We start from the raw sequence: 27,550 nt of genomic DNA on the forward strand, positions 1-27,550 counted from the left end.
AGGCCAGTCTGACAGATGAGGGGGAGAGGGAAAAGAAAGCTGGATCTTTGGAGAAGGAAGGAGAGTGGGAGGGGCACCCTTGAGTCACTTCTCTGTGGGCCTCAAAGCCAAACATGGCAGGGAAGGAATCTACTTTAGTTGAGGACCTACTGTGTGCCAGGCTCTGTTCCTTCCCTGTAGGGATAACTTCTACACTTAGCCCAAAGCACCCATAGCATCTTCTTCCTAGCCTTGGGAGCCAGGCTGGTATGGTTCTAATGCTAACTCCGCCACTTCCTGGCTGTGTGGCCTTGGGCAGCTCTCCCAGCCTCTCTGATCCTCCCTTCCTCACCAGCAGTGGGTCTGGTAGCAGTCACCTCCTTCAGCACTGTCAGGAGGATCACAGGAAGTCCGGTGGCTCCGGATGGCCCCCTGGGAGGTCTGCCTCTCTGATCATGCCCCACCTCCAATGCCCTTTTAAACCTTGGGGACATTAGGCTCTGGGGTTCCATCCCCCTGCTATGATCTGCCACTGCTTTCCTTTCTTTAGATGCTGCTTGTTGTTCCTCCCAAGTTCTGCCAACCTGCGGCCTTTGAGTCGCTCAAAACAGGCTGACTGATGACATCCACCACCACACCTGCCCCTCTCTGAGACCAAGCCAGGGTCTCCACCTCACTCCACCTCTGTCCCAGGAGGTGGCTTATGCCTCTTGTACATAGCCTACTTTTTTCTTGTAGGTCAGGGGGTAAGCGAGAGACCTTGGGAGGAATGAGGCATAAAACAGGAAGGATGCAACCTTCAGGGTCAGACGGGACCAGATTCAAAAACAGGCACTAGCCTCACAGGCTGGGTGGTCTCTGGCCAGGACGTCCGCCTCTCTGGGCCTCAGTTTCTTCACTTGGAAGCCACCTGGCAGGGTGAGGCCATGAGTGAACGGGCCGTGTGGTGAGCCCCCGGCACACACTGGGAGTGCCACAGAGGTGGGCTCCTACCCCTCGGGGCCAGCAAACACCACCCAGCCGTGGGGTTTGTGAAGAGCATTTCCTCAGCTCCAGAGGTGAGAACAGTTGGTGTTCTAGGAGAGTTTCCAGCTTCTCTTGAGCCTGAAAAGCAGGGCCAGTGGACCTATTGTTTCAAAATTGGGACAGGGGCCCTGAAGGTGCCCATCTAGGGCTGAGGAGAGTGAACAGCCAGGCTTCTGGGCACCACCCAGGCTGGGGGAGTGGCTGCTATCAGGGCAAAGAGAAGGAGGGAGCTGGCCCATCAGCTGGCTTAGCAGGCAGCTGCCAGAAGCTACCTGGAGGAGAAGCAGATGCCAAGGGTCAGGACCGTGCCAGCGGTTAGACGCTGCGTTTGAAACCTGGACTGGTTTTCCCGCTCCAGCTGTGCCAGATCGTTTTGATAGGCAGGGAAGAAAGGAACGGGCAGTTTCTATGGGAAGGCCCAGGACTTGAATCTCATTTTTCAGAGAGACGGATCCTCAGAGGCTCTTTCCCTTCTCCAAACCCTTCAGTGGCCCCCAGAGCCTTCTTGAGGACCTTAGCCTCCTCTGCTAGGCCTTTAAGACCCTTTGTGTTGTAGCTCCTGACTCCCTCTCCACCCTCCCCTTTCCCTCCTACGCTCTATGCCCTGCAGTTCCCCAAGGGCGCTCAGCTTGTTCTCACCTCCAGGCCTTTGCCTGTGCTGTTCCCTCTGCCTGAAACACGGTTCCCCATCCTTTATCATGCCCCACCCCCAGCCATTTCTTTCTCAGACTGCAGAGTGGCCCCTCTGAGAAGCATCCCCATGGCCCCAGCCCTCCGTGCTGACCACCCTGTGCAGTCATGGTGTCTTGTGTCCACGCCCCCTGCTGGTCTCTCAGCTCTGGGGTCAGGGACTCTGTGTGACTCGTCAGTGCATGCGTCCCTGCAGCCAGTGCGGCCCTGGCGTGGAGCAGATGCTCCTTAAATGTCAGATGCAGGAGGAAGTGATGTACTTGAAAAAGAATGAGGGCACGTTCCCCCCCACCCTCTGCAGCAGTGGGGTCCTAACCCTGGGAGCCGGCGCTTCTGAAGTTGGAGCTTCCTGGGTCCCTTTATCAAGAAGAGACCTCGACCGAGGGGCCCAGCAGAGGGTCGGAGCCGGCTTGGGAATCCCAACTCTGCTGAACATGCTTGGAAGGGGCGTTGGGATGACCTCACTCCCTGGGAACTCAGTGCATCTGAGCCCACTTGAGCCAAGAGGGCTGCCACTTAGACCTGGAAGGAGAGGGCTTTTCTCCCAACGAGCAGTGTCGCGTGACCTCCGGCCTCCCCCCTGGGCCTCCTTGCAGCTGCTGACAGGAGTGTTATGCCTTTCCGGCTCTACTGTGCTGACCAGGTTCTGTTTGCAGAGAATAGGAGCGGGGAGGAGCCTGGTGGCAGTTTCCAAGTGTGGGCTGGCCCCTTTCCACCCTGGGTGCTGGCTGACCAGGCCTCTGAAACAGAGAACAAAGTCCTGTTAGGCTGGAGTCTGTCTGCTGGATGCATGTCACTGCCCTTTTTGGCAGAGGTGAAGGAGGCTTGGTTATTTTTTTCTAATCCACTTTCAAACCCACCAATAGAAAAGTTACTTTCTGTTGCCAAAGGAGACTGATATCCCCGCCCTGCTTTGGGTGACGGGAAGCCTTGCCAAATGCCAGCCTTGCCTTTTCCTCTCTAAAGCCCGCGTGTGCACACACACGTGCACCCTGTTGCTTCCTACCTCTGTCACTTGAAACAGAGACTTGTTACTGGAGGTCCACAGTCTGAGTTGGGATGTTGTGCGGGTTCAGAAAGCCCCTGAAGTTGTACATCGGACTGTGTGAGTGGAGTGTGGGTGTGTTTCGGTGGGAGAGGGGCCGGTACAGCTGTCATTGTGCTCAGCAAGGCACACGACCCCCGCCCCCAAAGGCCACAGGCGGCCGCCTTGGAGAGGGGACAGGGATGGGAGGAAGGGCCCGAGCCTGGCCCTCTCCTGCCACTGCCCAGCTTTGCTGCCTTGGTTTCCTCCTCTGGAAAATGAAGGTGGTAAAACCTACCCTGCAGGGTTGTAAGAATGTAAACTCAATACACAAAGGCCTGTGCCGGCACATAACGAAGGCTCAGTAAAAGGCTAGTTAAATCCTCTAGTGAGAGGGAGGGGGTAGAATAGACTGTCCTCGCAGTTGGCAATTCCCTTTCCCGGTGGAGCGGAATCTGATGAAAATTTCAGCCAGAATGCCATCTGCTGAATGCCAGCAAGCTGGAGGCCGTCATCTCGGCAGCCAGAGAAGCTGGAGCTGTTGCTTCCTGCCATCCTCCTGGCAGTAAATGCCATTTCCTTGGGCTCTTTTTAGATCAAAGGAAAGGCTGGGTTGGGGCGATGAGCGGGCATCGTTCAGGGGTGGCACAGTGCACATTTGGGACGCTGCTGGGATGGCTTAAAAATAGGCCTCTGTCCTTGGACACCCAGGGAAAATGACCCTGGGGTTTTCAAAAGGCCTTTCCTGGCCAAGGTTACCAACCCTCCATGGGAGAAACATTGCAGGATATAATCCCCTGACCCTACAAGTAGCCATCTTCGACCCAGGAGTAAACCTTTTCTCGGCAAAGACATTAAATAAGGTAACTAAAGGGGGTGGGGGGTGGGGGGAAACCCAGTGTTAAGTGAACACCTACTACGTGCCACACACCGAGTCTGACCAGCTGGCCTCATTCGTCCTCAGAGGAATCGTGCAGGGTGGAGATGACTCTTACCAGTTTTCTAGGTCTGGTTAGGGGGCGGGGCAGAGAAGTTAAGCATGTACCTCAAGATCACACAGCTACGAAACAACAAAACCAGAATTTAAACCCCCATCTGCCTGACTCCAAGCCTGTGCTCTTTTTAACCGCCTCTCACATTGAGATTTAGAAAATAAAAGTGTGGGAGAGATGGAGTGAGGGGCTTACCCAGGGGTTGGACCTGATGTTCCCTGCAGGGGAGGGAAGGAACGTTGAGTGCACATCCATCGTGTGCTGGGACTCCTGCTGGGAGCTTTCTGTGCTCTCATCGCTCCTCCCAGCAGCCTGAGATGAGGCTCTGCATTCACACACTATTCACAGATGGTGACTTGTCCAAAGGCCCCTCAGACAAATTAGCAGCAAAGCATGGGTTCGAACCCAGAGCCCGTGAGGGCCGTTCTAAAGCACTGATGTGAGTAAATCACAGAGCAGCAGCCCGCGGAGCAGTTCTGATGTCCCCCCGCTTTCCCGAAGTACTAGCCCAAGGCTGGCAGTGGCAACATTTGTTTAGCCAGAACAGAGCTCCCTCCTCCCTGAATACTGACAGCCACTCATCACCCACCCCCCAAAATCTATACTCGTACGTTTTCGAGTGGGGCATTGCTTCCTTGCCTAAACGCTGGAAAGACCCTTCCCTCTGGTCTTGGAGGGGCTGCAGCAGCCTTTGGTTAACCATGAGGGGTGGGCCAGGACTGTCCCCTCCTTCCTACACACAGGAAGAGACTACAGAGTCTCCCCTCGGTTCCCACCGCATAGAAACTCCTTCCCCCTGCCTTGTTCTTAAGAGTCTCTAGACCGAGTTCCTGGCCAGAGAGAGGGAGGCACACCCGCACGAGGCCAGTGGAGACTCTGCCTTGCATGGGAGGAAAGGGTCTGGTCCCTGGTGTGGGCTGGGGGCCCCTCCCTGGCAGAAGGTGACACCTTCTCACCAGTGACAGGGTGTCCATTTAAATCTGGTCCTGGCACCAGCAGCCAGGAACCTCTGTGCCCATGGACTCAGCCATTTGGGGGAACAGCTGAAGTCATCTCCAGGAGGGGAACAGCAGAGGACATTTTGGCTGTCAGTGGAATATTCTGCAGTGGTGAAACAGAACAGTGAATGCTTGGGAGCCATGTGGGAAAAGATGCTTTTTATATAATGTTGAGTTAGGAAAGAAAAGGCAGGAGGCAAAATTAAATGTGTGCTCTGGTTGCAAGGAAGTTAGAAAAGGTACTCAGTACTACTTAGTGCTCAGTACTTTTGTGCTACTTATGGAGGAAAGACAGGACAGGAGGAAAGAGTGCTGGTTTGGGGTCAGACAGAGCTGGGTTCATATCTCCTTGTAGCCGCAGGAAGTTTTTTTTCCTGGAAAATAAAGACAGTAATCCTGTGGGCGAGGATTTGTATTGAGAATTAACTGCAACCTTGTATCAGAAACATCCGGCCCAAGACATGGCGCCTAGTGAGGGCACAGCCAGTGGTTCTTCCGTGGATAAGGGCCAGGCAGGATAAAGGCCAACATGAAAAATGCAATGTGAGTTAAGGTGTGAATGTGGGGAGAAGAGGCGAAATTTTCTCCTTCTTCCCAAACTTTCTCTAATATGGCTGTAGTGTTTATTGCTGTAATTTAAATGACAAAGTTCAGGTTTTCCATTGACGTCCCTGAACTAGCATGTTCTCCGAGGCCCGTGGGGTCCATGGCCACAGTTTTCTGTTTCGTGTAGAAGCTGCTTTCCCTGAGCTGAGCTAAAAGCAGACGCTGGTGTACAATTTGCAGATTGCTTTTTGTTCTTTCATTTTGAGCACTTTCAATTTGTGTAAATAACACATCCTCTTAGAGACTTTTTCACTCTGGTTTTCTTTATCTCACATCAGGACTCCGGCCTCAGAGGAGGGAAAAGTAGTGTTTATCCCTCATTCCCTGAAGGAAGTTGGATCATATAATCAAAATTAAACAAATATGTAAACTTCGCTGGTTACTTGGCTGCCTTTTATCCTAACATATAGCTGGTTTAGCAGGAAACATCCCCTTGTAGTAACAAAGCAGTATCTCTCCACACCCCAGCATCCATCGAAATCGCCAGGCCACTCTGAAGGAACAGTTGCTTAGGATCCCCAAGCCAGTTTTGTAAAGAAAGTCTCTGATTGAGAGGTAAGGTTGGAAAAACAACGGTGATGGGAGCTGAGATAAAAATAATCAAATAACGGTGGCTTGTGGTCTTTGGTGCTCTTGATCTCTAGTCCTATTTAATGTTTCCGGGAGAGGTTGCCAGCGGCGGGGACCTTGGAGAGAATCCGGCCTGTTAGACACAGGAGAGACTGCCGCCCAGGGTTGGGTGGCTGGTACAAGGCCACAGCGTGCGTGGAGAACACAGGCTCTGCTGTCCTGGGCAGCCTGTCCGGATGGTTTATACCCGGGCAGTATTTCCCCCATTCGTCTGATTTTTGTCCTGCCAGAATTGCTGTCCAGTGGTCCCTTACTCTTATCTTTGTGGTTCCGGAGATGGCCCACAGCCTGGCTCTGTGTCCACCCTCCTCTCTGCCTTAGGGGCCCCCCCTAACAGGCAGTGCCGGCCTGTTCCACCGGAGGCCCCTAGTGGCTCCCTCTCCCCGTGGTGTGCACTCTGAGCCTCCCAGGCTGGCGTTCCAGGCCTTCCTGGCTGGTCCCTATGATGCGATGGCACCCTCACCCCTCACCCCTGCAAAGCAGTGGCTGCCCAACCTCAGATACCCTCTGTCACACCTACCGTAGTACTTACCCTCCCCTCCAAGTCCAGCTTCCCCCACCTCTGCCCCTAGTGTTCCCTCTGCCTGGAATGTAGACTCCCTTAAGACCTGGCTCTGTGGACATAACCCCCTGCCCTCCGGCCCCTGGCTGAGTCTGGGGTCTCCTCTGGGCCTAACAGCCCCCCAATGCCAATGCCTAATGGGGTCTCTATTGTTATTATCGGTCCCTAATGTTCCTGTCTATTCATCTGTGTGTCTTCTCTTCCACGGAGAGACTCAGATCTCCACAAGGGCAGGATTGTATCATCACCTGTGCTCCCTCAGTGCTTCACACCAGCAGACGCATCTGCAGAAAAGATGGATGGATGGGTGGATGGATGATGGACAGATGGATGGATGAATGGACAGGTGGATGGATGAATGGATAGCTGGATGCATGCATGGATGGATGGTTGGATGGATGGATATGTAGATAGAAGGATGTATGGATAGATGGGTGGATGGATGGATGGGTGGGTGGATGGATGGATGGATGGATGGATGGATGGATGGATGGATGGAAGGATGGATGGATGGATGGAAGGACGGATGGATGGATGGAAGGATGGATGGATGGATGGATGAATAATGGACTGAGCATTTTGCCTGCAGCCCTCCTCCACCAGTTCAATGCCTAGCAGGCCTGCCTAGGGGTACAAGGAATCAACAGGTGGCCTCTGCATCCCTCTCCTACGTCAGGGGTCTACAGCCCAGCCCTTCTGTCCATCCTGTGTTGATTCCTAAACAGCAGAGAGAATAAGGTAAAATGGCTAAAAAGGCAGGACGGAGGTCACACAAACATGGCTTCAATTGAAGCTCTGCCTTTAGTGAAGCCAGCTGTGTGACTTCAGGCAAATAAATCAACCTCTCTGAAACACCATGTCTTCATCTGCATGAAGGGGATAATGGTAGTCCTTCCCTCATACGGTTATTATAAGGATTAAATGAGGAAATGCATAGTAAGTAACCAGGGATGGAGGAGGAAAGGTGGGAAGGATGATGCCCCCACCTCCAGATGGGGCCACCTGGGTTTGTGGCCAGTGTCCAGATCCTTTGAAAGGAGACTATCCCAAGATTCTCCAGGTCCTTTGGGGCAAAATTCCCATGGAAATGAATTATGAAAGGTGTATGTTCTAGAAAAGCCAGGCTTGCTTATAAAGAATGCCTTCCTCTTCTGTGGGTAATGGGGAAGGGAAGTCAGAATCCTGGCTTGGGTGTCCTTTGGAACCTCAGTATTACGATCATGTTATTAGTTGCTTATTAACCATATGCTCTGTGCCAGGCAGTATTCTAGGAACTTCATCCACATGTTCATTTAGCAGCTGTGTGAGTTAAACAATGTCCCCATTTTACAGGCAGGGAAACAGGCTAGAGAAGTGATAGGATCTCCTGCATATCACACAGCCAGGAAGTGCCAGAGAGCTGAGATTCCAGGATGCACTAGGGATCCCAAGAGTGCGCCCCAATTGCCTTGCTTTTTAATAAAAATTACACAGAGAAAAGCAACCAAAGACTCCCCACTACTCCCCAAGAATCCAAGGCCGCTGTTCCCTTTAGAGGGACTTTGCAGCCCACAAGCGGCTTTTGGAGGAAGCCTCTAGATGTGGAGGGATTTGATGGGGATGGAGAAGTCAGTTGACCCCAGCCTGGCTCTTGTGACCAGCTCATCGGTGTTGGCCTGTCTGGGAGTGAAACAGCTCTGAACAGTTTCAGAGGGGCCTAACAGTTTGCGAGGGCGCCTAACCCTCCTGCCTGTCTCTTCCCGCAGACTCGAGCCCGCCCGCGCGCCTCCTGGCCACCCGGCCTTGCTGCGGCCCTGGCCCGGAGCGGCGCCCGGTCCTGGGCGAAGCGCCGCGTTTCCATGCACAGGCCAAGGGCAAGAACGTGCGGCTGGACGGCCACTCGCGCCGGGCCACGCGGCGCAACAGCTTCTGCAACGGGGTCACGTTCACGCAGCGGCCCATCCGGCTATACGAGCAGGTGCGGCTGCGCCTGGTGGCCGTGCGCCCGGGCTGGAGTGGGGCGCTGCGTTTCGGCTTCACGGCGCACGACCCATCGCTCATGAGTGCCCAGGACATCCCCAAGTATGCCTGTCCTGACCTGGTCACGCGGCCCGGTTACTGGGCCAAGGCGCTGCCCGAGAACCTGGCGCTGCGCGACACTGTGCTGGCCTACTGGGCGGACCGCCACGGCCGTGTCTTCTACAGCGTCAACGACGGCGAGCCCGTGCTCTTCCACTGCGGTGTGGCTGTGAGCGGCCCTCTCTGGGCGCTCATCGACGTCTACGGCATCACCGACGAGGTGCAGCTCCTCGGTAGGTCGCGGCTCCCGCTGGCAGGGGGATAGGGCGGCGCCGCCAGGACGAGGCAGTGGGTCCCCGCGCGCATGAATGTGTATTTCTGTAACATTCATGAAAACCGAGGGCTCACTTTGCCAGGCGTCTTCTAAGCAGTTGACACATTTCAACTCACTTCTTTCTGGCGAAAACCTACCACCCCCGTTTTACCGATGAGAGAACTGAGGCACGCAGTGGTTAAATGACTTGCATTGCAAAGCCAGGATTGGAACCCACACGGGTGTGGTCCAGAGTCCATGGTCAGGCCCAGGTTCGTTCACCTGCTCCTTCGTTCAGTTCCATGCCCATTCACTCATTCTTTCATTCATTCCTGTGCTCATTCCTTCACTCCCTTGTTCACTTGCTTGCACACTCATTCATGCAAGTATTTGTGCATTTGCTCGCTCATTCATTCACTCATTCATATATTCACTCACTCACACGTGTTTATTCATTTGCTCGTTCATTCACTCACAATCCATTTACTGGCACAGCAGTCAAACATATGGCCTAGTCTTCCAGTATTTACAGTGCCCAGGCAGTCGGCAATATTTATCGAATCAAGGCCCACGGTTAAGGGGCTCAAGGTCCACTGGGGAAGCAGGCAGGCAAGTGTGGCTCTGGCTGTAACAGAGGAGGTGGTGAGAACTCATGGGGCTACAAGTCTGCTGCTCTTAAGACCTTATTTCTCTCTCTCTCTCTCTCTCTTTAAACTTTTTAAGAAATTGAGGTAAAAGTCACATGACAGGGTTTCCCTGGTGACGCACTGGTTGAGAGTCCGCCTGCCGATGCAGGGGACGCAGGTTCGTGCCCCGGTCCGGGAGGATCCCACGTGCCGCGGAGCGGCTGGGCCCGTAAGCCATGGCCGCTGAGCCTGCGCATCCGGAGCCTGTGCTCCGCAACAGGAGAGGCCGCAGCAGTGAGAGGCCCACGTACCGCTTAAAATTTTTTAAAAAGTCACATGACAAAAAAGTACCATTTTAAAGTGTACAGTCCGGTGGCATTCAGTTGGCAACCATCACCTGTATTTAGTTCCAAGACGTTTTCATCACTCCAAAGGGAAATTCATACCCATTGGGCTGTCACGCCCCATCCTTCCCTCCCCCCAGCGCCTGGCAACCATGGACCTGCTTTCTGTTTGCGACCTTAGCTCTTGAAGTCACAGGTGGCACCTGAGCCAACCCAGCCTCCATTTCTGGGGGAGCAAAAGGAGAGCAAGTTTCTCAGGGGACACAGCCCTATATGTCATTTACCTGCAGTGAACGCACAGATCTAAAGTTTGAGTTTTGACAGATTTATACACCTGTCCGTAAGCCAAGAAAGTTCCTGCCTGCCCCTTCTGAGGCAGCCCCCCTCTCTCCCGGGGCAGCCGCTCTTCCGATTTTTCACTGTAGATTATTGCGCCTCTTCTTGAACGTTACATGAATGGAATCATACAGTATATGCTTTTGTGTCTGGCTTCTTAATCTCAGCACAAAGTCTTTGAGATTCATCCCTGTTGATGGTGTATCAGAAGTTTGTTCCTTTTTTATTGTCCAGTAGTATTCCGTGATATGGATGCACCACAGTTTGTATATCTGAATGTTTGGGCTGTTTCTGGTCTTTCAGCCCTGCATCTTGAGGGAAAACTCTGGCCCCGGGCTCCTTGCCTACCACCACCCACACCACCATTGGGCAGGGAGGGGAGATGTATACGTTCAGGCTCCCCAGCTCTCCAGGAGAAGAAAGGCAGCAGAATTTCTGAGCAGTTAGGAGCAGAGGGTTGGGAGTCACACGGACCTCTACTCCACACCTGGCTCTCCACTTGCCAGCTATGTGGCCTTAGCCAGGTGACCGAACCCTCTCTCTGCCTCAGTTTTTTCATCTGTAAATTGAGTTCGCGATAGCACCCACCTCGTGGGAGTGTTGGGCAGGGGAACGTGAGATGGTGTATGAAAGGGATGCAGCACAGCACCTGGCACATAGAAGGCGCTCAAGAAATAACAGCTAAGAAGCAAGAATCTCTGCCCATTTGCATGGGAGCTGAAGCACATGCCTGAAATCCAGGCTTAGGCAGACCAAATTATGAAGAGCTACCCACCCTCCAAGCTGCGGCCTTACTTGGGCATTTTAACTGTGTTGCCCTACACTCTTTTCCATGGAAGATTTTGGTATTTCACCTCCAGGAAATGTAGGTTTCTAAAACCTCCTCTAGATCTCCTGTCACTCTTTTTTGGAGCTCTTTATTCCTATAGAGCAGGAAAACAATCAGGCCTCATTCACCTGTTCCCTCAGATAGCCCATGTCTCAGGGTAACAGCCGAGAAATCACAGCCACTCCATAATCAGTGCAAGTAGATTAGGATTTTTAAAAAATACAAATCGGAAGCAGCCTCTGATGACTTAATGAGACTGAACAAGCCTGTGAGGAGTCAGGGACTCTTGCTCCTGTTCATTTAACAAGCCTTTATTGAGCCCCTCCAGCATCCCACGCCCCTTGGAGGGAAGGAGAGGGCCCACTGGAACATCAGTGGCAGGTGGCAGGCATGAGCCTCAGTTTCCTTATCTGCCAGTAGTGCCTGCAGTGAGCTGGTTGACAGGGAGCAGCTAGCACAGGTGCCTCGGGGCAATGTTCACAATTACATGCAGATGGGGAAATGAGATTAGAAGGAATGCTATCTCTCCCTGATGGGATCATAGGTGAATTTCACTTTTCTTTACTACCTCTATGAGTTATCTTTTTTAATATATATGTAAAAACCCTTTTATAATCAGAAAGGGCAATAAAGCGATTTTTCTTTCTAAAGGTTATATGAGATAATGGAGAGGTCACTGACATGTGATCAAGGCTCAATAAATGTTTCCTTCCCAGGGAAAGAGGAAGTTGACATTGATTGCATCGGGGTAAAGGGGTTATGGGTGTTTTTCTTCTTCTTTTTTTCCCCCCAAGTTATCAACAATGATTTATAATCAGAAAAAAAAAAGTTATAATAAAAATAAGAAGAAAGCGAAACAGTCATGATTTTGTACGGTTTGAGCCTGGGTAATAGATACTCTGCTGTTGCCGGCACAACATGAGAACCAAAGAAATCCCACCATAAAGGGGGTCCCTCCCTCCCAGTTGCTGGAAGAACTGGGCTTCTGAGGGTGGTGTCCACAGTACCAAGTGGATAAATAAAAAGCAACTGATGTTAGTGTCAGGCAAATTCCTCTGGCTTCCTTTTCCTCAGTAGGAACAAGGGGGTAACATAGTTCCCTTAGAGGGTCTCAGCTATGAAACTTCAGAATAGGGACCCCTCATCCCTCCCTCACCTCTCTCAGACCACACTGGATAGACCCTCAACACCAAGCTAAAGCAGCATCTGGGGAAGGTTGTCAAGTTTACGATGCCCGGTTACATTTGAATTTCAGAAAAATGATGGATAATCTCTTTAGTACAAGTATACCCCATGCAATAGTTGTGACATCGTTATAAAAGAATTTGTTTTCTTTTTTTAATTTTGATTTTATATTGGAGTATAGTTGATTTACAATGTTGTGTTAGTTTCAGGCGTAAGGCAAAGTGATTCACTTATACATATATCCATTCTTTTTCAGATTCTTTTCCCATAGAGGTTATTACAGAATATTGGGTAGAGAAGAATTTGTTGTTTATCGAAATTCAAATGTAACATGGCATCCTATATTTTATCTGGCAACCCTCATCTGGGAAGTGTCCTCCCCATCTGGTGGGACAGGGGTACACTGTATTTGCCCTGGAACTTGAGCCAAAATTAAGTCTCAGAAACAAAAAGGGATTCGTAGGCCTTGCCTATTTCTCTTACCTGATGAAATTGTGCTTTCAGCCCAGCATTCCTCCTGCAGGGGGGTCCAGCTGTAGCAGAGAGCGCTGCTTCTCTGTGGCCAGACCCTCAGGTGCCCCCTCTTGTGACATTCAGTCTTTCTTCAAGATAGGGCAACTTAGCCCCTTTTAGATAAAGAATCCAGGGCTTGGAGAAGGGAAGTGACTTGCTTGTGAGTGGCAGAGCCAGGATTAGAACCCTTTAGTTCAGTGGTTCTCAGCCTTGGCTACACGTTGAGATCACCTGGGGGGCTCTGAAAACCCCACTTCCCAGGTTGCAGCCAGACCAATTAGATCAGAACCTCAGGGAGGTGGTGGTGGGGGGTTGTGGCTCCCAGGCATTCAGATTTCTTAAAGGCTCCTCGGGTGATCCCAGGGTGCAGCCAGGATTGTGATCACAATGATCGTCTTTGCATGGGTGCCTGTCCCTCCTCCCTGCCTGGTACCAGGCTGAGCTCTTCAGACCTCTCAGTTCAGGGCATGGTATCATCACACAAGCCCCTTCTCTTGTTTTGACTTTTCTGCTTCATCTCCAATCCCCGCTCCCATTCGCGCCTTCCCCTGCCCAGATAAGCATCACTCTGATGTTTGGCAGCCCTTGGGCCTGTGTGTCTTTTAAAAACATGTAGAGCTGTTTTGTATGCATAGGTAGATGGTATTGTGCTAAGGATCTTGTTCTATTTTTCTTTTTTTTTCACTTGCCCCATTTTAAGATTTATCCGTATCTGTCTCTCTGCTTCCTTGTTCTCTAATGGCCTCCCGCTTTGATGGACACCTGGGTTGCCCCCATGCAAACTGCATCGCTGGATACGTTCTCCCACAGGGCTGCCCTGTGGCTGCTAGTTTACTGTTCTCGGGGGCATCAACCAGGATGGGCTTACTGGGGCCTGGAGTGGTCCATCCTGAGAGCCTTGATTTCTCTTGATGCTCCAGGTTACTTTTTGCTGATTTTAGTAGTTCTTGGACCCAGGAGAAGAAGGTTCAGCCAGGTCATGCACACCTCTCCTGACTCCTTTTTCTCCAAGGAAGCCGTTTTCCAGAGCTCTGGAATGCAGGCCCCATGCTGTCCTGAGGCAGCCCTGTCCCTCTTCCAGGCAGCTCACTAGTGGTCAGTGTCATGGCCTCATCGTCCTTCCTCTGTCGAGCAGTAGAAGGCTGGTCAGACTGAACATGGAATGCCAGCCCAAGGCCATGGCATCGCAGGCTATGCTGTCAGAAACCTTTGGTTGCAAGTGACAGAAACCAGTTCAATCTCACTCAAGCAAAAAAAAAAAAAAAAAAAAAAAAGGGTGGGGGCGTGGGGAATTAATGTCTTCTGTGACTGAAAATTCCAGGGAACAGCTCCCTGTTAGACTGGCTTGATGCAGAGGCCCAAGAAATAGCACCCAGAATATTGGCCTGCCTTTATTTCTTGCTCAGCTGTAGTCTTTGTTGGTGTCATCCTCCACCAGGCTCTCCCTTTGGGTTGGGGGCAAGGCCACCAGCAGCTCCAGTCCCATGTCCCACGAACTAGCAGGAGAGCTGCTTTCCCACAAGGTCTAGCTAAAATCTCAAGATCTAACCTCGTTGATGTCCATGGCCAGAGGGATGGGATAGAGTGACCGGCCAAGTTAAGACTCCCTCCTCAAGGCAATGAGTGGAAATGGGGCAGGGGGAGTTCCCTCAAAAGAATAGTTGGGTGCTGAGACCAGAAGAAGCAGGGATTGGGTGCCTGATAGGCAGCAACAGTGGCTCTCCAAAGGCCTCATAAGGGAGTCATTAACCCCCCTTGAAAGCCTTGAGCCCTTTCGTTAATTTATTGGGCCTACTCTGTGCCAGACACCACGCTGAGGGCTGTACCTGGGTGATGTCTTCTGATCCTCACAAGAACCCTGTCATCCCCATCGGCAGACCCAGCCTGGATGGATAACTTGGCCGGGGTCACCTAACAGCTGGTGGTTCTAGAGTCAGTATCTGTTCACTAGTGTTATGAACAAACTGCTTGATAAAGACTTGAAGTTGTAGATCGAAATCAGAGCCTGCAGGTCTGAGTGCATCTCTCCATGCTGCAGATAAGGAAACAGAGGCCCAGAGAGGGGCAGGGATTTGCCTGAGGTCACCCAGCTGATCAGTGGCTGTGGTGGGCAAGGGGCTTTGGTCCAGGACCCGAGAGGTGCCTTGGCCTGGGACCTGTGAGCACCCACATCAGGCAGGGAGGAGCGGCTTCAGCTGGCTTCATCCGGAGACCCACTGGGGAGCAGCAGAGGGTAATCGGCTTTTGCAGTTAACGTTTTCTTTACAAACAGCCCAGATCAGCGCCCAGCTCCCAGCCCCACAGGAAGGCATTTGCCTGGTAGGGTACCCCGAAGGCTTATCCTTTCCCAGTCAGGAGTGAGAGCTCCACTCTGTGGCCACGTCCTACTAGGGGCCCCTAAAGGCCCACTCTGTGCTGGGCATGGCACCAGGCACGTGGTTACTCCTTCCACAGCTCTGCCGTTCGTCCTTCCCGTGGGCCTGTGAGGCAGGTGTGAAACTCCCCAAATTGCAGAAGGAAGCTGAGGTCACAAACCGCACTGGCCAGGGACCAGCCGAGGTCTGTCTGCCCTGGTCCAGTCTTCTCTGGTTGGCAGTAGGGAGGCATCTGGAAAAGCCCTGGCTCAGTGCCCCAACATCTTCACCTTCTCTTCTCCATCCCAACACCCCTGCCTTTCTGCCTGCCCTCTTGTGGCCATGGTAGAAGGAGCTCTGCTCCTGTCCCCTCTGCCTGTTCAGGGGCATTCTCCTGTCATTTGTCCCTTTCTCTAGCCTGTCTTTCCCTCTCCACAGAATCATCCCCATGAGCACATACAAGGGTTCTGGTAGCTCCCATCTTTAAAAGAAACTGCCCTTGACAATCTCTTCCACAGGCTACTACCATTTCTCTGCTCTCCTTCAGAGAGAAACTTTCTTAAAGGTGTTGTCTATACCACCCCCTCCCATTTCCCTCTTCAGCTCAACCCAGTGAACTTTTTTAAAAATATTTTTTAAATTTTTTTTTTTTAATTTATTTATTTATTTTTGGCTGTGTTGGGTCTTCGTTGCTGCGCACCAGCTTTCTCTAGTTGCGGCGAGCGGGGGCTACTCTTTGTTGCGGTGCGCGGGCTTCTCATTGGGTGGCTTCTCTTGTGGCAGAGCACGGGCTCTAGGAACGCAGGCTTCCGTAGTTGTGGCATATGGGCTCAGTAGTTGTGGCGCACGGGCTTAGTTGCTCCGCGGCACGTGGGATCTTCCCGGACCAGGGCTTGAACCCATGTCCCCTACGTCGGCAGGTGGATTCTTAACCACTGTGCCACCGTGAAATTTTTTTTTGATTAAAAAAATTTTTAACATGAAATTAAAAAGAAAACACAACTAGAAAGAAATCAATTCTCTTTAACATTATACAAAAAAGTATGAGTAGGCCCCAAAGGGAATGAAACATTATCACATTTGTTTACACCACCCTCTGGTTCCTCATATTATTTACTATTCAAACAACAGAAAGTATAGTTGGCAATTTAAGGACTGGGGAAGAGATATCCCCAAAGCACATTTTCTACCATGTTTATCCTGCACTGCGTATAGCTGTGCTCCCAGAGACAGCTTCTTCTACCTCTGCACTGGCAAAGGATTTCAGTTGTAGGTAAAATGGAACCTGCTCAGAAGCTGAGGGAGACAAGAAATGGTGGATCTGTAGCCTGGTGCGTCGTCAATTCAAACAATGGGGCAGCTACCAGCTTGTCATTTTTAGGTTCTGCAAACAAGGCTTTCTCTTGAAGTTAAACCAAAAGCGACTGCTTATATTCCTTAGGCTTTGTAATGTGTGCAGGAATATACGGATACTGAGGAGGTTCAACATTTGGTCGCTACTAGTTACCCATGTAGCCATCAATGACCCAGTCTGGCAGGACTCACCGTGATGCCCCAGTATCTCGGCCAGTGAGAGTTTTAGCCCTTCAACTTCATCTTCTCCTGGCTTAGGGCACCACCAGGTGCGTTGAAGAAAGTTGTTCCCGGCTGTGGCAGTAATACACGGGGTGGCCAGTGCTCGTGGACCAGCAGAAACCTTCTCACTCCAATTTTATCAAACTCCTCCCTAATGTGCTGAAACCTGGCTGCAATAGAGCCGTCCGCACCGCTTCACTGGACTTCAGCCTGCAAGCTCACCCTTCAGCCTCGTGCTGCCAAATCCAGAGCTGTCGTCTCCATCCTCCCACCAGGCCTCTCCCTGCTGCCACAGGACACCTCTCCCCGCCTCTCTGACCTGCTCGTGGCTCCGGGCCTCCAAAGCTCCTGCTTTTCCTCCTACCTCCTGAGCCTCTCCTCCTTGGCCCGCTTGCTGGCTCCTCCCCTGCCTGTCTCCATATGCTGACAGCCCCAGGATTCTATCCTAGGCCCTCTTCATTCTCTTTCCTTCTTACTTTTATTTTTTTTAATAAATTTATTTATTTATGTGTTTTTATATTTGCCTGTGTTGGGTCTTCGTTGCTGTGCGTGGGCTTTCTCTAGCTGTGGCGAGCGGGGGCTACTCTTCGTTGTGGTGCACAGACCTCCCATTGTCGTGGCTTCTCTTGTTGCAGAGCATGGGCTCCAGGCGCGTGGGCTTCAGTAGTTGTGGCACGTGGGCTCAGTAGTTGTGGCTCACGGGCTCTAGAGCACAGGCTCAGTAGTTGTGGCGCACGGGCTTAGTTGCTCCGGGGCATGTGGGATCTTCCCAGACCAGGGCTCGAATCCGTGTTCCCTGCATTGGCAGGTGGATTCTTAACCACTGCGCCACCAGGGAAGCCCTCCTTCTTCCTTTTAAATCATATACTACAACAGGCACATAGATAAGTGCCTAAACAACTGTAGAATTTAACAAACAAATGAGGCAAGGCCGTTTCTCTCATCTACCCTCTTTCTCCAGATGATAGGAGCCTGTCGCTGGGCCTTGAGTTCCATCTCTAAGCCGTTGGCTCCCAAATCCATATTCCCAGCCCTGACACCTCCCCTGAACTCCAGAGTTCCCTCCGCCTACTCACATCTCCTTCTGGCGTCCGAGAGGCTTCCCACATGGAACACGTTCACACAGCCATCCCTGTTGTCTGTGGATGGCACCACCCACGTGGTGCCTCAGCCAAAACCTCCGGGGTCATGCTGGACTCCTCTTTTCCTCCCCCGGCAATCATTCCGTCAGCGCGTCCTGTCACTTCTGCCTCCAGGACACGGCCCAAAGCAGTCCTTCTGAGACACTGGAGTGACTGATGGATGGTCCTCTCTGTCTCCAGTTCTTCCAGTCTTCATTTTCATCTTCACACACAGTTGGTTTCTCTTGGGGCATAAATTCTGCTTTACCTCCAGGCCCAGACATAGTTGACCTGAGAGAGCCAGGGAAGAGAAAGAAAGGGAAGAACTGAGCTCCATCCCAGGCCAGAGGCAGGCCCTGGAGGTGGCCCAGGGAGAGTGGGAGGTCAGGGCACCCATCCCAGCCATTCCAGCCTCCGCGCGCCTGGCCTCGGACTGCTGCTGCGTGATGGTGCTTGGTGGATGATCATGGCGGGGGGTGGGGGGGTACTTGTTGGACCCTTCCTCTCAGAGATATTGGGTCCCTGGGGACCACAGCTCCACTTGGCCTGAGGCTGAGTCCCCATGCTGGGCAGCTGTAAGAGTTGAACAAGGACAGCTGAATTTTGGAGGCAGCGTTGCTTGTCATAAGGAGCCCGGCTCTGGAGTTGCGTAGCCTGAGATGGAATCCCATTTCTGTCACCGCTGGCTGTGTGACCTTGAATAACTCACTTCATCTCTCAAAGCTTCGGTGTTTTCCCACTATGAAATGTGCCCATTTTGCAGAGCCGCGTGGGATAGTGGTAAGGATTGATAAGGGTAATGAGTGCAGGGAGGTGCTTCTGGTAGGTGCTCAAGTAAATGGTTGTGTATACTTTCATCAGCTCCAGGGAGTGGATTTGGAGACGAGTCGCAGGTTAGAGCCAGGAAGTTCTGATAAGCTTCCTTGACGGCCTCTTGATGTGGCTGGATTTCTGCCTGTAGCCAGCTGGCTGATTCTCCATAGAGAAGCTTTGAGAGGTGGATTCTGAAGGGTCGGGCCTAGGCCAGCACTCTGCTATCTTGGGCCTGTCTCACTCAGGGACAATGCCGGATAGGGACAAAGCTCCTTATATAAAGGAAGGAGACCCAAGCTTTTCCAAGGGGCTACTGTGTGCCAGGTCCCAGGTTAAGTGCTGTCACATACTCTGTAACACCAGCCTCAAAAACATAGCTTTCACCGCCTCAGAGACTTCACACATGCTGTTCCCTCTGCCTGAAATGCTTACTCTCTACCTCCCAGCCACCACTCCCTCAGCCTTCGTGTCATAGCTCCGTGATCAGAGACTGGGCTGTTCTGACCCACTCTCAGGCCCCACTTCTGACCAAGTCCCCCTTTGACATACACAGAGAATCCCAGTTCTATCACTTCCTGGCTGTGTGACTTGGAGTAACTCACCTTGCCTCTCGGGGTCTGAGTTCCCCACTGGAATGTGCCCGTCTTTCAGAGCATCGTGAGACGGCAGCTCTTGGTGGCAGTCATCACAGTTTGGAAGAAGAGTTCGTTTTCTGTCAGTTGCTTCATTAGAATCTGTCTCTCCCACTGCAATGAGAGCTCCATGGACCCAGAGGCCATGCCTGCCAGTGCCCAGCGCAGTGCTTGGCACATGGCAAGTGCTCTATACATTTTGTTAATAGATGTTTAAGGAATAATGATAATTACCATCTTTTGAGCACTTTGTGCCATGCTCTGTGCTAGACCACCGGTCCCCAACCTTTTTGGCACCAGGGACTGGTTTCGTGGAAGACAGTTTTTCCACGGACCGGGTGGTGGGGGGATGGTTTCCGGATGATTCAAGAGCATTGATTGATTATGGTCTCTGTGCGGTCAAACCTCTCTGCTAATGATAATGTGTGTTTGCAGCCGCCCCCCAGCACTTGCATCACCGCCTTGGCTCCATCTCAGATCATCAGGCATTAGATTCTCACAGGGAGCTCGCCACCTAAATCCCTCGCGTGTGCGGTTCACAGCAGGGTTGGCGCGCCTATGAGAATCTAATGCCACCGCTGATCTGACGGGAGGCAGAGCTCAGGCGGTAATGAGCGATGGGGAGCGGCTGTAAATACAGATGAAGCTTCGCTCGCTTGCCCTCTGCTGTGCGGCCTGGTTCCTAACAGGCCATGGGGACTGATAGCGGGTCCGCGGCCCAGGGGTTGAGACCCCTGTGTTAGACTCTTTATAAAAGCATCTAATTTAATCTCTATAACAACATGGGTGGGAGTGTGGGGGGCAGGTATCATCATTATTCCATTTTTTTAAAAAATTTTATTTTATCTTTTTTATACAGCAGGTTATTAGTTATCTATTTTATACATATTAGTATATACATGTCAATCCCCATCTCCCAATTCATCACACCACCACCACCGCCCCCGCCCCCACCCCTTCCCCCACTTGGTGTCCATACGTTTGTTCTCTACAGCTGTGTCTCAATTTCTGCCCTGCAAACCGGTTCATCTGTACCATTTTTCTAGGTTCCATATATATGCGTTCATATACGATATTTAAGCTGAGGAAGCTGAGACTTCAAGAGGTAAAGTGACTTACCTAAAGTCACATAGCCAAGAAGGGCTGGAGCCAAGACTCGAACCTAAGTGTAACCATCTCCAAGCCACGCTCTCAATTAGGATGCTATACGGAAGGACAGGCTCTTACGTGGAGCTGTTAGGGGCCGGGAGGAAGAGCTTTGGGGGTGGGGGACCGAAGCAGAGTGTGTTGGCAAGAGCAGAGGCCCAGGGCAAGCCATGGCTAATGCCTTTAGGCTTGGCCTTGCAGGATGACTGTAGTAGGGCAGCGAGCCCTGGGAAAATGCATTACGCCAAGAGGCTCCCAGGAACATCCACTTGTCTAAAATGCCTTTTCAAAAAAAGTGCTTGTTTTAGTCTGCTTTTATGCATGTTTTTTTTCTGATTACAAAATCAGTGCATGTTCATTAGCGAAAAATGAGAAAATCTGAAAACCATAAAGAAGCAAATTTCCACCCAGAGATAACCACCCTCAAATTTCTATGTATTTCCTTCCTATATCTTTCCTCTGTATCCCATGCATACATTTCCCACATAATTAGAATCAAATCATATATTCGGTTTTGTATCCTCAGCTGTTCATTTAATATTATATCACGGGCATTCTCCCCCCATTGTTAAATATTAATTGAAAACTTGATTTTTCAAAATTTTGGGGTTTTTGATGATAAAACTTTGCAGTGTATATGTTTACTGTAGAAAAAATACAGAAAAATCTGAAGAAAATCCCTCATAACCTCACCCACCTGAGAGATAATGACCATTAACATTTTGTTCTCTCTCTAGAACTTGATTTCCTATGCACATATAGTATTATAGACAGATACATACAGACACATGCACACATACATACTTTTTAAAAGGACCAAACTGAAATCCTACTTCTTCCCTCAGGTTATGGGGAAGCATCCACTAACGCAAGACAAATTCAAATGTCCCCAGATCCCAAGCAAGTAGTTGAGATGGGTGAAGGGGCCAGCTCAGGGCCATGGGGAAGGAGAGCAAACAACCTCAGCAAAAGGGCAAGCTGTAACCCATTGATGACAGGCGAGAATTCCGGTCCTGTGTCACTAGACCTGATTTTCCAAGAGAGGCTATAAATCCAGTGTAAAGTGAATCTCCTGACTCTTAAGTACTGGCCACTAGTTCAAAAAATATTTTGAAAGACCAAGGGGTGATTTATTCAACAAACCCCTGGAAGGGGAAAAAAGAAGAGGCAACCATAGCTTTAAAAGAGGCCAGTGACAATGAATGGGCTTTATTTGGACCTTCATTCAAAGAAACTGGGAAAAAAGCATATTCTCACACACAGTATGACAAGAAGTCTTTAAATTTTAGAGAGACATACTGAAATTTTTTGAGATAAAATGGCATGTCTAGGATTTGCTTCAAAATAATATAGGAGGGAGAACTGATGGGGGCGTCAGTGAAACAAGATGGGCCATGAATTGTAATTGTTGAATCTGGGTAAACAGCATTCATTATACTATTTGTATGTTTGGGTTTTTTTAAATAAAAAGTTAAAAAAAAGAAAAAAAAAAACCCAAACACCAGTAGGCCAACCAGACAGGTCTGTGAGCCAGCATCAGAACTTGGATGGCCAGTTTGCAAACTGCCCTGTGTGGAGCAGGGGTGGGGAGTAACATATGAGGCTCTCACCAGGGGTTAGGGCATGTTTTTTGCAAAACCATGTTTGTTATTATGATTTAATTTTATATTTGGAAAACTAAAGAGGAAGAAATATTTTTTCCCCATGATATAAATTACAGAATGGTAACAAAATCTTAGCTAGAGTGGTTTGGTTTAAAAAGTCTGAGTAACACTTTTTCTGGCTTCCTTTACTTGCTTTGGTTAACAAGAAAATTTTGATCACAAAAACAACTTCAAAATACTTTCTTTCCCTGATATCTTTGTTATTCAGAGAGGCAGTCAGTCTCTGCTAGAGACCTCATTCATTTATTCATCCAGTAAACTACATAATAATGAAGGCTATCTGCCAAGCACTCTGCTAAGCCCTGAAACTTGGTGGTGAACAGACTGTCACAGACACGGCCCTCCAGGGACTCACATTCTAGATAGGGACAGTCAACAAGTAATCTGTTGATACCAAAGTATGAAGAGCTGGATGACAAACGCTATTTTTATTTGCTTTTATACTTAATATAGATCAAGAGCATTTTTTCATGTTACTAAAAATTATTCAAAAATATTTTCATGACTGTGACTTTTAAAACACGCCCCCTTAGTTTCCTGTCCTATACAATGAGGCCATTTCGTGCAGAAACCTTACACATTCAAAGGTGGGGTAGCACCCAGGCACTGTGCTCCCTGCTGCAGACACAGCAGTGAGGACAGGCCCATGCCCCGCCTTCTTTCAGAAGCAGCATGGAACCAGACAGCCCCGGGTTCGAGTCCTGACTTTGCCACTTAGTTGCTGTGCAACCTTGGTCGTGCTCCCTAGCCCCTTTGTGCCTCAGCTCCCTTCTTTACCCAGTGGTGGGTGATAACAGTACACACCTCACAGGTTGTATGAGGACTAAATGAGAACCTGTGAAAAGGAGCTTAAAATAACCTGTCACACAGTAGGGCCACAAACCCAAGGGTTTGCTCTTTCCCTTGGAGCTTATGTTCTAGTTGGGGAAGCAGACAATAATGATTTTTAAATGCCCTTTAAATATGTGTATGTGTAGCTGGTTCACTTTATTATGAAGCAGAAACTAACACCAATTAAAAGAAAAAAAAATCTTCAAAAGTAGGAAAACCTCTGAGGGGGGTGGGAGGAAGGAAGAAGGGGGAAAGAAAAAAAGGGAGACGAGAAGACAGAAAAGAGGGAGAGGAAAGGATGGAGGGATGGGAGTACGAGAAGGAGGGAGGAAAAAGGGAGGAAGGGCCTCATCTGCCCGTCCCAAAGATAAGAATAGTCAAGTGCACTCTGGATGATGCTTGATCCAATTCTGTGCACCTGAGGATCTTAAATAACCTCACGAAGGAATCAGAAGAAGAAAGGGAGGGCTCAGGTGGGAGTGGGGGCGTGGGGAGGGCAAGGCGGGGGCTCCTGGCCGGCTGCGCCCTCACTGCCCTTCTTCTGCCCTCCCCGCGCAGAGAGCGGGTTCGCCGACACGCTGACGCCCGCGCGCCTCGGCCAGGCCCGCTTCAGCGCGTGCCTGCCGCCCAGCAGCCACGACGCAGCTAACTTCGACAACAACGAGCTGGAGAACAACCAGGTTGTGGCCAAGCTGGGCCACCTGGCGCTGGGCCGCGCCCCGGGCCCGCCGCTCGCCGACCACGCGGCCGCCGCCATCCCGTGCGGGCCCCGCGAACGCCCGCGGCCCTCGTCGTCGCCGGCGCTGCTAGAAGCCGACCTGCGCTTCCACGCGACGCGCGGGCCCGACGTGAGCCTGTCGCTCGACCGCAAGGTGGCCTGCGCGCCGCGGCCCGACGGCGGTCGCACGCTTGTCTTCTCCGAGCGCCCGCTGCGGCCCGGCGAGAGCCTCTTCGTGGAGGTGGGCCGCCCGGGGCTGGCGGCGCCCGGTGCGCTGGCCTTCGGCATCACGTCATGCGACCCGGGCGGGCTCCGGGCCGCCGAGCTGCCCACCGACCCCTACGCGCTGCTCGACCGCAAAGAGTACTGGGTGGTGGCGCGCGCCGGGCCCGTGCCGAGCGGAGGCGACGCGCTCAGCTTCACTCTGCGGCCCGGCGGCGACGTGCTCCTGGGCGTCAATGGGCGCCCGCGCGACCGCCTGCTGTGTGTCGACACCACGCAGGCGCTCTGGGCCTTCTTCGCCGTGAGCGGCGGCGCCGCAGGCCAGCTGCGCCTCCTCGGTGAGTCCCCCGACCGCGCTTTTGCGGGGCTCACCCCGGGAATCCTGGCGCCACTGGATAGGTAGCCGGAGCCACTGCTGAAGGCCAGCCGGTGGTCCCCTAAACTTGAGCGCGCATCAGAACCACCTGGCCTCCACCTAGAGTTTCCCATTCAGTGGGGGTGGGTCCTGAGAAGATGCATTTCTAACCAGTGCCCCGGGGATGCCTTTGTCGCAGTTCCCTGGACCACACTTTGTCCACACCAACCCAAGTACCTGCTGGTGTCAGAGCCTGGCAGGTAAATTGTCTGTGCAATTTTTATTTCCATTATTATGATTTATTATAAATATTTTTACATATGTAATGTATATTAAGTGTAGGAGAAAAAGAAAATACAACTACATTTAAAAGAGGAAAATGAGAATAACACCGTCCACAGAAAGTGGAACGCAGGCTTGAACCATCCCGTTTTGAGATTGAGTCTTGCCTTCATTCATGCCACAAATAGACACGCAGCACCCTCCTCCAGCTGTGGGCCAGGCCCTGAGCTCGTGGGATGGGGCACGGCAGAGGAGAGGACACAGACCGTGGAGCGCCCTCACGTCCTCACAGACACCCAAATGGAGATTTGCACGGTGTGGTGTTCGCTACAGCGGAGGGGCTTCTCTTCTCGCCCGCTTGGTGGAGCGGGGCTGGTGATCAGGGAAGGTTCCCAGAGAGCACAGCTCCATTTTCGTGTTTCAAGAAGTAAAGTCCACACGATAACAGAAACGATGAACATTTCATATGTCACCTCATTCAGTTTTATCCTCCTGAAAATTGAAGCACAGGGAGATTAAATAACTCCCAGTCACGTGGCTGGTCAGCCATGAAGATGCTGGGCAAATCAGAGAATCCCTGAGCCTCAGTTCCCTTCAGTGTAGAAAGGGAGTGATGACGTGCATCGTGGGGTTGTTGTGAGGACGAAATGATGAGGTGCATGTAATGCTTTTAAGCAGGTGCCTGCCACATGCAGCATGTTTAATAAGTAGTAATAGTCACGACAGTGACTGTTGCTGTTTGACTGAGGACAGAGGAGGAAAAGGGTAGTGGTGGTTGTAATTTGGTTGGTTTGGGGGTTTTTTTTTGTTTTGTTTTTTAAGGGACCATCAGACAATAGTCATCATTTCAGCCTGAGATGAGTTGTCCAAGTTCCCACTGGGGCTTTGCAAGAACTAAGCCTAGAGTCATTCTCTCCCCCTCCCCAGCACCTCCAGAAGAACCACGATGAGCCTTTGAGTGGTCAGGAAGAGAAGGCAGGAGAAGCTAGAAAGGAAGTGACTGCTTTTAGAGGCCAGGGACTTGCCCTCCTGATCCCCGTCTGACAGCAACCCTGGTTCTGTAATCTGTCCATCCATCCTCAAGTAGGGTAAGGGAAGGGGCATGTCTCTTCACATCAGAGATAACCCATCATTATCTGAACCAACAGTGAGTTCAGGGAAGAAGACCCATCCATGTTGAACACTAGTTGGGAGTCTTGTAGTTGCAAGTAACGAAACCCCACTCACAGTGCCCTAAGCAAAAAAGGAATTTGGGGGGGTACACACATGCCTCAGAAGTCTGGGAGTATATTGGATGGATTCAGGAACAGCTGGATCTAGGTGTTGAAAGGATGTCATCAGGATTCCACCTGAAAGCTGTACTTTCCTCTGTGTTGGCTTGACTCTCAGGCAGGCCCTACAGCACCAGGCTCATCTCCCAATGGAATGGGCCCCTTCTTTCCTAGTAGTTCTAGTAAAAGTCACAGAATTTGGCCTTGCAGGCCTTGCTTGAACCACCACTGAGACCAAGGGTGGAAGTTCTTATTGGCCTGGCCTAGATCGTGTGTGTGAGGGTGAAGTAGTGCCTCAAACAAAATTCCAGTGCTGTTTCTGAAATAAACAAGAATGGAGGCTAGGCGGCAAAGACCAGATGTCTATCACACATGTACGATTCCATCAGTTCTTAGCAGAACCCTGTGAGGTAGCTCTTGTCCTCCCATTAGACACATGAGGAAGTGAAGGTGCAAAGCAGTGGAGAGCCAGGGACTAGCAGAGCAGAGCCCGCCTCCCACTGCCCCTGATGGAGTCTCCTTGGTCTCAGGCACCCTGCAGTCCAGCCCTGCGACCACATCCCCATCAGGATCCCTCAGCGGCTCCCAGGACGATAGCGATTCCGACATGGCCTTCAGTGTCAACCAGTCCTCCTCGGCATCTGAGTCATCCCTGGGTAAGGAAGGGCAAACCTTCAGGGATGGGGGAGTGGAGGGTGCAGGGAGACAGGGGCTCGCCCTGGTGGCTATACCAGCCCTTCCTGGGGCTAAATAAGGTGGCTGCCTTTCCCCCGCATCCTTTCCTTCTTCAGCTGTAGGGAGGAGAAACATCTGGATATGGCATCCCAGAGGGTGATAATGGTGCTTGATGCTTGGGGGTAGGAGCGTAGGAAAGGGGGCAAAACCCAGGAGAATAACCAAAACTGGTGTCTCCCAAAGTTGTCCCCCCATGGATTCTGCCATAGAAGCCCTGCCTTCTTGGGATTGCCCCAGCAGAGCCCACCTGAGAACCACAGATTAAGGTCTGCCTGTTCTCCCTTTCTGCAGTGACGGCCCCCAGCTCCCCACTGAGCCCACCAGTGTCCCCCGTGTTCTCCCCACCGGCGCTGGCGGGCAGCAAGAACAGCGAGTGCGCGGTGTGCTTCGATGGCGAAGTGGACACAGTCATCTACACGTGTGGACACATGTGCCTGTGCCACGGCTGCGGCCTGCGGCTCAAGAGGCAGGCCCGGGCCTCCTGCCCCATCTGCCGGCGGCCCATCAAGGATGTCATTAAGATCTACAGGCCGTAGCCTGGCCCGCCGACGGCCTTGACCAGAGCAAGGTCACCTTTCTGAAGCCCAACCCCACCCCGGGCCGGGCAAGCACCATGGCCGCCGGGGAGTCCAAGGGCAGCAGCTGTCTTGCCTGCCGCTCTCCAGTGGTGGGCAAGGCGTGACAGTCGTGGACACGAGGCCCCCGGGGGTCTCAGTCCAAGTGAGGGTTGCTTCTGGCTCGAAAGTGCTTTGCCCCCAAAAGGCCGTCCCAAGAGCGAGCTCAGGAACTGCCTGGCAGACTGCCCTGTCCCCCGGTGACCTCTCAGCTGAGAAATGGCGTCCTGTGTGCAATGCCTTTTGCTGGGGTTGGGTTGAGTGTGTGTGAGAGAGGGGGAGGGGAGGGAGGGAGACAGTCCAGAGAGGGCGAGTGTGTGAGAATGACCTAGAGAGAACGTGTAGGTATTTATCCAGGGATCCTGGCTCTAGGAGGTTATTTAACACTAAGGAATGTGCAATCCGGAGCCCAGACGGTAGCGTGACTAGAAGTTGTTCACTTTACAGGGCTGTGACGTCAGCTGGTTTTGAATGTACAAAGCCTGCACCTAAACAGAACTCCCTCAGGTGGTATAGAAAAGGGACACTCAGATTTTCTAAGGCGAGGAAAAAATAGCTCATTGTTT

The 27,550-nt window shown here is 51.6% G+C and overlaps 1 protein-coding gene and 1 pseudogene across 1 annotated transcript; one reads left to right on the forward strand and one right to left on the reverse strand.

Moving 5' to 3' along the window:
- Window positions 1–1,877: 1,877 nt before the first annotated feature.
- On the forward strand, window positions 1,878–26,906 carry NEURL1B (neuralized E3 ubiquitin protein ligase 1B). Its single transcript, XM_065873742.1, has 6 exons — window positions 1,878–2,093; window positions 6,267–6,381; window positions 8,253–8,798; window positions 23,346–24,065; window positions 26,166–26,291; window positions 26,662–26,906. The coding sequence occupies exons 1-6, from the start codon at window positions 1,878–1,880 to the stop codon at window positions 26,904–26,906; spliced, it is 1,968 nt and encodes a 655-aa protein (XP_065729814.1).
- On the reverse strand, window positions 16,269–17,000 carry LOC136121659 (cleavage and polyadenylation specificity factor subunit 5 pseudogene; annotated as a pseudogene).
- Window positions 26,907–27,550: the final 644 nt, after the last annotated feature.

Source organism: Phocoena phocoena, chromosome 3, assembly GCF_963924675.1.
Source record: "Phocoena phocoena chromosome 3, mPhoPho1.1, whole genome shotgun sequence".
Lineage (NCBI taxonomy): Eukaryota > Metazoa > Chordata > Mammalia > Artiodactyla > Phocoenidae > Phocoena > Phocoena phocoena.